At 38.4% G+C, this 13453-nt stretch overlaps 1 protein-coding gene across 3 annotated transcripts; it reads left to right on the top strand.

Moving 5' to 3' along the window:
• Positions 1-4: 4 nt before the first annotated feature.
• Positions 5-12861, top strand: PARL (presenilin associated, rhomboid-like). 3 transcript variants are annotated; one of them, XM_010568234.1, is made up of 10 exons: positions 5-59; positions 315-455; positions 2529-2643; positions 3049-3153; positions 5090-5185; positions 6584-6733; positions 7196-7266; positions 8627-8728; positions 10566-10663; positions 12535-12861. In XM_010568234.1, the coding sequence occupies exons 5-10, from the start codon at positions 5140-5142 to the stop codon at positions 12650-12652; spliced, it is 585 nt and encodes a 194-aa protein (XP_010566536.1). In that variant the 5' UTR covers positions 5-59; positions 315-455; positions 2529-2643; positions 3049-3153; positions 5090-5139; the 3' UTR covers positions 12653-12861. The 3 variants fall into 3 exon arrangements, with proteins under 3 accessions (XP_010566536.1, XP_010566534.1, XP_010566535.1); XM_010568232.1 differs by lacking the exons at positions 5-59; positions 2529-2643 and having other exon boundaries at positions 310-455; positions 3049-3097; positions 12535-12858; XM_010568233.1 differs by lacking the exons at positions 5-59; positions 2529-2643 and having other exon boundaries at positions 406-455; positions 12535-12858.
• Positions 12862-13453: the final 592 nt, after the last annotated feature.

Raw genomic sequence — 13453 nt, 5'->3', positions numbered from 1 at the left:
CCCGCGCCGGCCGCCCCTCGCCGCGGCGCCTGGTCAAGCCGCTGCTCTTCGCGGTGGGGGTAAGCGGCTCCCGCGCGCCGGCGGTTGCCGTGTCCGGCCGGGGAGGGGGAGCGGGGTCGGCAGGGAGCCCCGGGGGCGGCTCCGTGGCGGGACCCCCGTCTGTCAGTGGTGCCTTAGTTCCCGTTAACGTGCTGGCGTTGCTCAGGACCGAGCGACTGGGAATGGCGTGTAACGTAAGGTCAGGGGGAGCCCGGCTTCCTCGGCTGAAGCCACGGGAAGGTGCCTTCATTTTGACTTTATCCGGTATCACCCAGTTCACAGGCTCTGCCTTCGGATCTGCCGCCATCTGGCAGTACGAGTCGCTCAAGTCGCGGGTCCAGACCTATTTTGAGGAAGCTCGAGCAGACTGGTTGGATAAAATACGGCCACAGAAGAGGGGGGACTTCAGAAAGCAGGTACACGGAGCAGGCCCAGCCTGTTGGCACACGGGTGGGTCCGTGCCAGAGCATAAAACATGACCGCGTCTTTCCTCTGGTGTAGGCGCATCTGCGATCACCATTTGTACAACAGATACTTGTCCTGTTTGTCCTGATTTGTAACTTGGAGAAGTAACAGGTTTTCAGCAAATCACAGTAGATAGGTTTCCTTACAAGAAAAACTGTAACTCACAGTATCACTGCAGAAGCTATACTGGAGAAAAACACCATCCTCACCCTGAAATGCAGGGAAGAGAGGTCAGCAGTAGTAGTTTGTATACCTAAACTAGGTACTTTTTGCTTTTCCACTGGAAAAAAAAAAAAAAATTATTCTTGCTACGTCCAGGTGTTCTCAAAAGTGAACATGGAATTCCCGAAGAGGACAGAGCTAGCTTAAATTCTGAACCTTAAGCATAAGGTTTTTTTAATGCTCTGGCTTCTGAAATGCATTCGTATTTTCAACCTATACCTCACAGATATAAGGGTTTGGAGGGCTTTTTTTCTTCATGAGAGCTGACATTTCCGTGCAAATACTTTGGAGTTTGGGTAGTAGGAACAACATAAGTGCTGCAAGATGTGTTATAAATTTAATTGACATCCCAAAAGTATCAGTTATTAGTTTTAAATACACTTAATTGAAAAATAAAAGTAAACGTGCATGTACATTTTATATTTTTTTCAAGGTAACTGCTGTGGCTTCTGATAGACCAGGCTTGATTACTCCTTAAGGTCTGCTTGCCCAAGGAAAGTAGGGCTGAGTGTGGAGCTGGAGAAGCACAGGGTCCTGGGTAGGACACAGAGGAGTTGTTCCTGTAATGTGCATTGTGTGCACTGCGGTACCTCTTTTGAAATGGGTGTGTGTTGTGGGTTAACCCTGGTGGGCAGCTAAGCACCACACAGCTACTCACTCTCTTCCCACACAAACTCCCAGTGGGCTGGGGGAAGAGGAAAGAAAGAATAAAAGTGAGAAAACTTGGGGGTAAAGATAAAACAACTACCAAAAAATTGTTTAATAAGTGAAGGATAAGTGGGAGAAGAGAGAAGAAAACAAAACAAGTGACGCAAAGGCAGTCACTCACAGTCTCTTGTGGGTAGACCAATGCCCAGCCAGTCCATGAGCAAAAGATAGCTAAACCTCCTAAAATCCTCTCTTTTTCCTTTTATTGATGAGCATGACATTATCTGGTAGGAAATACCGCTTTGCTTAGTTCAGGCCACCTGCCCAGTTGTGTCCCCTCCCAGCCTATTGCGCACCCCCAATCTATTCATTGTAGGGGCAGTGTGAGAAACAGGAAATGCCTTGATGCTGTACAAACACTGTTCAGCAAAAGCTAGAACATTAGTGTGTTATCAGTACTGTTTTGGTCAAAAATCTAAAACACAGCACCATGTATGAGCTGCTATAAAGCAAATTAACTCTGTCCTAGCCAAGCCCAGTACAGCATGCTTTCTTGCTCAGTGTATATGAACTACAGGCGAGATTGTGATTGCCACTTAATATTTTAAGTAATGTTGGTTTTATACTTTTGTTTTCCTTCAAAACCTGAAGGGGAAGATTTGGTGATTAGCTATTAAAAAAATTAAAAAAAAAAAAAATGCAAACACAGACAAAACTGCCCTGTTGTTAATAGGCTTAAACTCCCAGTCTCCATCTTCAACTGGTAAGTTCTATTTTTGGAAGTTCAGGATCCCCCAAGTAGCTTCTGAAGGCATCTACTTGTATTGTAGAAAAATCATGTTTGTTTAGTGTTCTTACACTGGACAACTTTGTAGGAAATACTGATATCTGTATCCTGTGCCAAAGGATTAAACAAAAAAATATAATTAAGTTGTTACTTTGATATCAAATAGCGAATGGTTTGTTTCATAGAGCGTTATTTCCCCCCACCTCCAACCTGCAGATAATTTTTATGACATTGTCCCCATCAGTATGGGTGGAAGGTCATTAAGCTATCAATAAAATATTTGTCCAAAATGATTTTGAAAGCTGAGGAAGGGAAAGGGGGTGGAATTTGTCTGTGGTCTGACTACGCTCAAAATAAACTTTTTCAGGGGTTTTAAATTTGGAGGAGGGCTGGGTGAGCTGGATGCAAGGGGGAATGGATTCCACGTCTTGTGAGCTACCCCTGCAAAAGTAACCATGGCACAAAAGTGGAATCTCTCAAAGGTGGGTGGCGTCATATTAGACAGCATTAGGGTGAGGCTTAGTCAAGGCAGGGTTTATGCTAACTGGCTAATCTGCTAAAGTAAGCATTATGGGCTAGATCCTTGTTTAGTACAAGCAGAGGTAAACCCATGGAGTTGTGTAAAAGGATATAACCCCATTCTTTTTGAAGAAACTCTTCATCTACGTTGGGACATTTTATGAAAAGGAGAGTAGATAACTATTCTTGAGCAAGGAAATGCCAACTTGAAAAGCTAAACCAGTCAGAGATAAAAAAGTTTGAAATCAATTTACTTAACAGATTTCAAAGAAATGCTTTCCATTCTTAAAAAGGTAGAACTTCACATGACTGTTCTTGAAATTGCAAATATTCTACAGTGGCGTTGATGTGCAACAATTCCGTTTCAGGTTAACAGCTGGTGGAATAACCTGACTGAGGGTCAGCGGACTGTGACAGGTTTGTGTTAGCTTACAAGTATTAGACATTCACAGGAAGAGAAATATGGCAAACAGGTACAGTATGTTAAAACAGATGGCTTTCATACCATGTTTAGGTTGTTAGGCACAAAGCATTGTAAACTTAGACCTGCACATACAGTATTTCTGCTACACTTCCTTCTCACAAACTATTAAAAAATATCCTATGCATCTGTGCAAGAGAGCATGGAGGATTAGCTGGAATCCTCTCCCGGCAACACTTTTCTCAGGAACTGTGAAAAACAGCAAACGTTTTCAGAAGGAATCGGTGTATATATTCCACTGCTATGCGAAAATAAAGTTCTCTAATAGTTGTTTCTTGTTTTCAGCATGATGTATGTAAAATCACATAAAATTATCTTGTGAGCTTTCCTTTGGTTACGATGTAGTTTTGATTGGTTAGCCTAATGTTACTTGAAATCCCCAAGATAAATTTAATAAAAGTAATGTGTGGAGAGAAATTGATGAGAACTTGATTCAAATAAAGTAGCTGAGCCATATCTGCTGTTCCATACTCTAATTAAGCATTCACTGTATCTGTAGTAGCAGGTTGTTAGCATAACGTTACTTAAACGCTATTTCTATGTCATTTACTTTTCTACAGAAACATTTTAGAAGAAAATTTTCAACCAACTTACTAACTCTTTGAAGAGTTGACACCCAGTCTGAGAATAGATTGCATAAGTGCTGAATGTTTGAGGCAAAAATAATCTCAGGCCACTCAATTAACAAGTGCTGTCAAGAAGTTTTGTACAATGCTTTGAATTGCTTTTCAACATGCAAGCCAGGTCACGATACAGATACAAATACTGTATTGGGGTCGGGGTGGTGAAGATTCATATTCTGTAGTCTCTAGAACGTCCCCTCAATATCTAGTTAATCTAACAAGCAATACAAATTCTAGTTGTTAGACCCTGAGCCGTTTGGATACTTAACCCTTGATTGCCATAACAAGGTTGGGCTTACTGTACTGAAATTGTTGACAGTTCTGTAACATCTTGGTTTAGCATGCAAGGAAAATACTTCCTCTAATGAAAGAGCATGGTGGAATAGGATGGAGTGTCAAAAGAAGAGATCTATTGAAATTTTGGTTCTAGGATTTATATGTCGTAGTTTTTCGCATGTCTCGCATTTTGTTGCAAACTCAAAAAGAGAATAATTATGTGACATTTACCATTATGTAAAGGAATCACAATTATTTTCCCCTTTAATGTTTCTAGCTATTACAAAACATTTCAAATACCTAAATGCTTGGATAGAAATAGAGAAGGCACTTTAAACAAATGTTAAATTTGCATCATTATGTTTCTAATCATCTACATTCTTATTTAAAATAAAGTAAGATTGCACTAAACATCTGTGAAGTGAAAAGCTGCATGTTTGCTATCTCCCAAAGGTGACTATGCCTTAGCAATGCCAGGTCAACTTTTTATGCTTGATCTCTAAACAGTATCTTTACAAATCCCTCAAAACCAAAGTTCCTCCAGACATGGACAGGATCTCTGTTGCATGTTTGTATGGTTCCCCTAGTCTTCTCCCTTCCCTGTGCAGTTAAATGCAACTATGCAGCGTATTGGTGGCATTTGGGAATAAGCAGCTACAGAGGCAAGAAATGAGGCCTCTTAAGCTGGTTCTTGTTTCATTTGTTCTACAGTGGTATAGAAGTTTGAAACCATAGCTTGAACGTCTTCAGTACAGATTTTTCTGGACTGTTGCATTCATTACACTGTATGTTAAAACAGTTGCAATTAAATTAATATTTCTGAAAGACTTCCACTACATGAATACAGCTTTCAGTATTTTTCTTTGCTTTTTCTAAACTTTATAAAGTAAGAAGTGGATACTGCTTTTAATGGAAAAAGTGAAGAAAAAGTATGATTCTTGTAAGCTTACTTTTGAATGCTTGTTTACAGTAAGCATTGTGGTGTGTTACATTCATAATTTGTTTTTATACTTTTTTTCCTCTTAAAAGGCATTATAGCTGCAAATGTCTTTGTATTCTGTTTATGGAGACTGCCTGGCATGCGACGGATTATGTTTACATATTTCACCTCAGATCCATCCTCCAGTAAGTGAACAGTAATTTGGGTGACTTTTCTACATTGGGATGTAACAGAGCCTCTGATCATACTACAGGAGCTTCAGATGGCACATGGCTTACTTGTAGCTCCATCACCCACAAGCAATCTCAGTCATGCCCAAACACATTATTCTGTCTAGACAGGAAATGGCTGGTGGGAAAAAAATTAGTAGTAATGGATCTGATTTTTTAAAACAAAGAAGCAAAACACTGGTGTGTTTCTAAATATTGTAATGTCAAAACTGTTGCCTGCTATCAGGCCTTTTACTGCATTCAGTAGGATGCAGCTCCTGCCTTTGTAAAGGTGAAGAGGCACTTCTCCCAGTGATACCAACCCCTACTGCTTTCATGGACAGAATGCAAATCATGCCACTCCTTGGGAAGGAGGAAAATAAACTGTACTATGTAATGCCATTCAAAAACTAGACTCAAATGCGATTTCCTCCATGACCCCCTCGGCCCCCTTAATGTTCTGTGGGATACAGATAGAACGGTCATCAGTCATATGCATGTGTGCTTTCATCAATGCACAAGCATTAGTCTGTATGTTACGTACAGAGTCCTTGTTTCAAAGCTGTGCTTTGGGTCACATTAAAACGAAACAAAACACAAACTTGGCTTTCACTGTGTGTGAAATGTTTTGAAGAGGTTAACTTAGGAAAGCAAGTTACTAGTATTTAATGGCACAACGATTGTCTTTCATTTCCACAGTAGAGAAGAGAAAAGGATGAGACAAACATGCGTTAGAAGAGTACTTTCTGCTATCCTTTTAATTTCTGCTGAAAAAGTGGAAACTCAACCAATTCCCCACACAAAGCTAAAGATAGCCACTATCCAGATCTGAGCATCAGTCACCCCAAACACTCCTATTTTAAATAATGTTGACCTTCAAACCTGCTAATTGGCTTTTTTGCATTTTCAAGGCTGCTGCTTCAGTGATTAGAGCTAGTAGCTTTTTGAAAAGAAGACTAATTTTTCTTTATGAGTCCATCTCTGTAGCAAAATAATTTTTATAGGTGCTAATATGTTAAAAATCTTTCACCATATACATATTTTATTTATAATCTCTTTTATCCTTTCCAGAGCATAGGAGATGTGTCATAAGATAAATGTTTTAGGTGGAACGTTCCCCAGTAGGTAATTAAAACTTTCTAAAGTAGCTGTTTGTACAGCTTGCATATCTCTGGGATATATGTTCTACCTTTCAAACAGTATTGCATGGAGTTTGATATTTGTTACATTTCTAGTTTTATTACTTAGCTTGTATGTGAGAATTCTAAGCATAATTAGCCTATAGTATGTCTTGATAAATTTCTAGGCTGCATGACATATAAGTTGAAGCAAATTAAAACACTGACTTTTTTTTTTTTTCATTGTTTTTCGTAGGAGCCCTGTGTTCTCCCATGCTGCTATCTACGTTTAGTCACTTCTCTCTATTCCACATGGCAGCAAATATGTATGTTTTATGGAGTTTTTCCAGCAGCATTGTCTCTCTTTTGGGATGTGAGCAGTTCATTGCAGTGTATCTTTCTGCTGGTAATGTTAAATATATATATTTACAACACTTAAAAAATATAAATATGTATTCATGCAGATAAAGTGTGTGCATGGTTAATAGATGTATGATGACAGATGGCCGGCGATTGTTCAGTCCCACACATTGCTCCATACTAACTGCAGTATTTATCTGCGGTCATACAGAATTTTGGTGGTTTAGGGTATTGGGCTTCAGAATATCACGACAATACAGGTATCTGGGTTTAATTCATGCTTAGCTACCAAAATAAAATAGCTCTTTAATACAGAGTCATGGAAGTTTCATGGGAAAAGATTACAGTTAATTCAAGTTAAAACAAACAAACAAACCCCCCACAAAACAAAGCCCACCACACCACCTACACTAGCTTCTTTAGGAAGATGTTCAGATAACATTGTTGTACTTTCTGATGTTTATCTGTATTGCTGGCATTGTTTCCAATAGTCATTTTTCCTTTCTAGGGGTTATCTCCACTTTTGTCAGTTATGTTGCCAAAATGGCCACTGGAAGGTTTGAACCGTCCCTTGGAGCTGTAAGTATCTTGGAATATGGGAGACCTTATAATGATTTCTGAAGTAATTTTCAAAGCCTGCTGTATTCTTTAACCTGCTTAAAAGCCAAGAATATATTTGGGATAATGGAAACTAGGAAGGTTTACCAAAACCAAGTAACCAGGCAGTGGTTCCTGTGCAAGAACTTGCCTGTTCTTCAAATATGTTAACTCTCTCTTGCAGCAGCATAGCACTAATGCCAATTAATGCTAACGGATTGTAAATGAGAACTTAACAGCAGGACCTCTTGTGGCTAAGCAGATTGTTCAGTTCTGTAACTTATTTCATAAATGTTATTTCCTAGTTGTGTACCAGTCTTCTCTAATTGAAAAGAGAATACTTTAGAAAGAGATAATGTAATCAGACAATCAAAATCAGCATGTGATACTAGTGGAAGTTGTAGGGCATGCTGTGCAGGAAGGGCAGCACTCCTGCCAAAAGTCTCACAGTGTGAAAGGTATGAGGCAGGCAGAGGAGGTGTTGTGGTTGTCTGTTCTTTACAAGTAGTTTTAGTAGTAGAACATTTTAAAAGACTTAACTTGCTATAAGTTTGAGGTAAACCTAGCTGTTTCTCAAGTTTTAAAGGCTTCTTAACTTACTTTTCTGAATAATTTTCATAAAAGCCACAAGTCAGATTCTTATTTTTCATTTGGAATGAAAAAAAAAAAAAATCTGTTGAGCTCTCCTGAAGTTAGAATTTTTGGTAGTGCTGTCTATGTATTGTCCCTTTATCTTGTGAATAAACTATGTCTGGAGCAAGTTACTTTCCATTCGTCTTAATTGATCTGAGTTTACTGAAATTGCCACATGTTGCATTAGTTTACTGTATTCACAGCCTCTCCATTGAGATATTTCATGGATACAAAAGCCCATGGTCAATTTAGTACAGACCAGGGAATTGCTTGTTTCACTATCAAAAGATTTCTTGTCCCTGTCCATCTGTTATTTTCCTTGTTTTGGTTACAAGCTTCAGAATGACTCCCTTCATCTGAAATGTCTGTGTTTGATTAATATATGTTAGATTTCTAGGGTTTACTGGGGAAAAAGCACATTAACATAAATTGTTATCTTAAAAATTGAGGGGGTTATTTCTTAATTATGTAAGAGCATCTGAGGGGTATTTTTTTTCCAGTATTTGTAATTTCAGATATTGAAATTAAATAATGGTCCCTTGTTTTATTTTTATTCTGAACTTTGCTGTGGTGCTTTGTACTTTGAGATTTGCCACAGGGCTGCATTTGAAAATAAAAGCCAAAAGGAAAATGGGTTCACATGCAGAAAAATAAGTTTTCCCTTATGTAACATCTCAGCTTACTTTCATGTCTTTTAATGTATTTACAGTCAGGAGCTATAATGACTGTCCTTGCAGCCGTATGTACAAAGATGCCAGAAGCAAAACTAGCCATCATATTTCTTCCAATGTTCACATTTACAGCAGGAAACGTAAGTGCCTTTAAACTTCAAAGAAATCCTACTCTTAAAACATTTTCCCCATACCTCTCCAGTATCTGAGCATGTGTCCCCTGCGTTTGTGTTTCTAAGCTGTTAAATTTATTTTGAAAGAGAATACAGGTCATGGAAGTCCTGGAAATGGATCCTGAATTGTTGCAGCCTAACATGGTTATTGCACAAGTGTGTAGTGAATTTAGAATTATCCTAAATTCCATCATCCTCCATGGGGCTGTTTCAAATCTGATACTGAGAGGTAAAAGAAGTTGGGAGGGACTCAGGTTCACCTGTCTGAGGAAATATGCATACACATACTGTTCTTTCTGATGGGTGATATTTTTATGGCAGCACTTTTTACAGGCTAATCTAATACTGATACACTCTTTTTGAAGAAAGATTTATCAAGATGGGAAAAACAGAATTTCACTTCTCAAGGGAAATAACATTCCAGCCCTAGAGGAATACCTGCCTCCTCATTTGGATACCATCTTTTGATACTTTTAACACTGTTAGGCTTAGAAATAACCTACTGAGGCTTTTCTTCATTTGTAGTACTAGGACTCGGGTTTTGTTTCATTAAGTTCTTTTAAGCACATCCACTGCCCCATATAAGAAAAGCTTCTCAAGTATATCTTGACTTGTTTTAATGAGTTAATCATCCTTGGTCCACTACTTAAAATTGTTTTACTGTTATACTTAAAGCAGTTAAGGTTTGTCATGTCAAGATCATGAGATCTAATATTTTTTGTAAGTGAAGCTTACAGATTTGAACAAGCGTTCTTAGATGTAGCCTCCACATTTTTCTTGCACTTCTGCTTGAGTGGACCTGGGTTTTTTGCATGCTATCGTTTAACTGCATCTTTCCTAAAGAAAACGGCCAGGGTAGAAATCTTGGCAGAGCCACAGAGAGCGTTGCCCTCAGGAAGTGCTCATTGCAACAGTAAAATAAGAGCAACATTGGCTATTGCAGTACAAATGTTGGAATAATTTTAGCCCTACTATGTAATTGTATTTCTAAACTTTATGTACTCTTTTAGCCTACCTTACATATACTGTAATCGGCTTTTAAAATAAACAAGCCAATGTAGCAATAGAGCTGGTATTCTAACACGTATGCTTAAGGAAAGAAATCCTACTTAAAGTAACATTTCATCCTAACATTAAATATGTTGGACTTTTGGAGTGAGGCACTTAGTAAAATTTTGCATAATTACAGTTACGGTGGTTTGTGTCTCCTGAGGATGGTATACCATTGCTCATGCTGTTTCCGGCCATGGAGTTGTTCACTATCATCCTGGTTTTCTACCTTCTAACAGATGTGCCATTTAGGAAAGTGTGATGATCAATTTATGGCAGATAAGATGACAGGCATGTTGCCTCACATATTCCATCCACTAGAGGGTTGTGTTTGGGACAACAGATGCTCATAGATCTAAGCTGTGTCAGAATTGGTGAATGAGAATGTTGCAATTATGTATTTTGTGGTGTCTTTTAGAGCATGTACTCTTTCAAGAACTTCCTTTCTTTTTTTCCTGACCTGAGTTTGGAATGCTTAGAAACGAAGATTGGAAGAGACTGAGTATTTGAAAAAGACACATTCCTACCCCACACTATTCTGTAGCTGCTCATGTCTATATTTTGACAGCACAGTACAGCTAAGGACTGAGTCTGTTTTAAAACTTTTTTATTAACAGTGATTGCTTTGATATAAAATTTACGGGATGTTTTTTGATCCCAAATTTTTGCTCTGTGCCATAATAGGAAACTCTGTTATCAGTGGCTATTATATGCTGTGACTGATCCTGTCCGTCCATGTTCTGTTCTTTTCCAGGCTTTAAAAGCCATAATTGCATTTGATACTGCAGGGCTTACTTTAGGCTGGAGACTTTTTGACCATGCTGCACATCTTGGGGGAGCTCTCTTTGGAATGTAAGTCAGTATTTACTAACTTTCATTTGCTTCATATTTAAATTCATCCTGTGATTTTTTTTCTGCTTCCTCTTGTCTCTGAAGTGTGGGAGTTTTTTGGAAAGTTGTCTTAAGTAGCATTGAAGACAACTCACTGTTACCCTTGTAGTGCTACAAAATTCTGTGGAAAATACTGTTAACAGATGCTTTATGAAAGCAAATGAAAGAAATTGAGCTGAACTGCCTTAGAATGACAGATAGATGTCAGATTGTCCTGTCACCGTAACCTGGGCTGGCTGTCTCTGTCCTGCTCTCCCCAGCACATTGAAGAGAGTCACAAGGCAGAAAAGATTCTCACAAAACACAGCATGGACAAATTAAAATAACTTTAGAATTCAACAGCTAAGAAAATTTCTTTGTCTCAGTGTTTTTCCTGTAATTGCCAATTTAGAGAGAGCTACAGAGTTAGTATAAGCTCAGGCCAAATTCCTTTGAGCAGCCTCTACTGCTGTTTCTCAGTGTTGCTGCATTGTCTTTGTGTGGAGCCTTCCTAATTGGAAAGAACTACTAGAAACCAGTTTGTAGGAAACAGTTCTGCATTGTTCCATGTTCGAACTACATTACCTAATGAGTTTTTCTCCTTCTACGTGATTTCAATGTTGTCTTAATTTGCACTCTTATTGCTAGGAACATTTTTAAACATTTTATGTAGGCATTTTAAAAGCGTACCTGAGATTTAACTAGGCCAGAGAAAGAACAGGTGGAGGACCCTTATTTTGGTGCACAAACTGGTTTGCCTTTGTTTGCAATTTCTTGGCTTTGGTGTCATAAGTTCTGTGCTGCACAGTCTCCTTTTCTCCCCTTCTCTGGCATCACAAATGCATTTGATGTAGTCTTGCTAATTCATAACTACTTTCTGCCATGGTGTATCTCTATCAGCTTGTTCATTATAATGCAGATTCACTTATTATTAAAATAGGATAGCAGTTGCAGTAAAAATCTCTTGAGTTAACAAGTATCTTGCCTTCCTCGCCTACATGTTCTACCTGTATGTTCTACTCTGTGATCATTTTGGTCACTTCATCCTAAAACAGGGCCTCTATTTAGGACATACATTGAATGGCCAAAGTATTTTCTATACATTGCCTCACAGACAATTGTCCACTTTGGAAAGCGGCTGTATGATTTAAAGGAATGGCCAGTTCACCTAGCACTGGCTGATGGCTCATTTAAAAGTGCTTTTGTTCAGGACTCAGGTGTGAAGTTAGGCTTGTGGGAGAACCTTCAACCTATTTCCGTATAGTTGCTTCCCCTCCTGCATCTCCTCTCTACCATAACCTCCCTTGCTTAATCACTGATGTTGATATTCACATATCAGCATATATAGTTCTCTATGAATATAAATTAAGCTAGAACACTTCAATAGATTAAATCTTCATTTAGATGTTTATAGAAGAAAATTCACTTTGAATGGAATGTGGCTGTTCCTTACAGGGCAGTTGTATTTACGTATGAGAAAAAGACTTTTACTTGGTATTGTCAGTAAGGATTAGCACAAGCAACAGTACTGTTTTAAAAGTCTCTTAAATGGAAATAGGGTTTTGTATCCTTTTTAAAAGAGGAAATCATGAGAGCATGAAATCAAAGGCATGAAAACAATTCATTTTCAGGACTGAGACAAGCAAGAACACAAAGTTAACTGTTAGGAGTCAAGAGAACAAGGGGCTTAACTGCCACTGCCACTTTCTAAGAATGTTGTTCTTTCTGCCTCAGTTTATCTTGTCTCCTATACAGAGCAGTTGAGTTACTTAATTTTAGTGATCAGCCTGTTCCTCAGATACAGAGAAAAGCTGCAGTTAGTTTTAAGTAGTGTTTTTTTTTTTTTTTCTCAGGTGGTACGTGACTTATGGCCATGAGCTGATATGGAAGAACAGAGAACCACTGGTGAAAGCTTGGCATGAAATGAGGACAAAGAAGACAGGAAAAGGAGGAGGTGGAAGATCTAACTGATTCTAATCCTAGAGATTCCTTGTGCCCAAGTGGTATACTACTTGAAGACACGGGATTGAATTGGTTTTGAAGGTTTTTTGCTACTCTACATTAAGCCTCTAAGGAGCTGAAGTTTCTAATGTAAACTACAGTTACAAAAATGCATATCAATAGAAGATTAACTTTGACGAAGGTGGAACAATAAAGGTTTTTATCCTATTGCTTTCTGAGGTAACAGTCTGCATTACATTTTTTAAAGGAGGAATAAAAAAAAGCTTTCCACTGAAGTCACCAAAAGCTCTGTCCAAAAAACTTCAAAATGGGGTACAACTGGTTACTACTTAGGAAAAGAAACATTTTTAAAACCAAGTTAATGGATCACACATCCCCCTAACGTCCACCAAACAACACTAGGTGCTTACCTAGAAGGCATGCTTTAGACAGATTGGGCTCAACATAAGGCTAATGTGGTGAAGTTCAGTGGTCTTCGTTGTTGAAAAGATAAGCCAATGGTCTCTTTTGATCTTAAACTTGAAATACATGAAGCAATACTGGATTGTTTGCCAAAGCTTACGTACTGGTTAATGGTCCAGTTTTATTCATCAGCTGTGGCTTATTCAACCTATGTATTTCACTTCTATCCGCTTCCAAGATGCTGTCGCATCTTGTTAGATTTTACTACAATGATATCTTTTTCATAATTACATGCAGTAGAAGAATGACTTACACCGTGGGTTTGGATATTTTACCATGAGTTATGCTGCTTTGTAATATTCGTTCACTGCATTAGTCTTTTTTTTTTTTTTTTAAGTTGTGCAGTAT

The sequence above is a fragment of the Haliaeetus leucocephalus genome, unplaced genomic scaffold (assembly GCF_000737465.1).
Source record: "Haliaeetus leucocephalus isolate CR32 unplaced genomic scaffold, Haliaeetus_leucocephalus-4.0 Scaffold240, whole genome shotgun sequence".
NCBI lineage: Eukaryota > Metazoa > Chordata > Aves > Accipitriformes > Accipitridae > Haliaeetus > Haliaeetus leucocephalus.
This window is presented reverse-complemented; position numbering and strand designations above follow the sequence as displayed.

Excerpts from the sequence above, each read along its gene's own strand:
- PARL (XM_010568234.1), top strand. The coding sequence starts at position 5,140 with ATGCGACGGATTATGTTTACATATTTCACCTCAGATCCATCCTCCA. Across the intron at positions 6,734-7,195 it reads TGCAGTGTATCTTTCTGCTG|GGGTTATCTCCACTTTTGTC; the intron begins GTAATGTTAAAT and ends TTTCCTTTCTAG. Across the intron at positions 8,729-10,565 it reads TCACATTTACAGCAGGAAAC|GCTTTAAAAGCCATAATTGC; the intron begins GTAAGTGCCTTT and ends GTTCTTTTCCAG.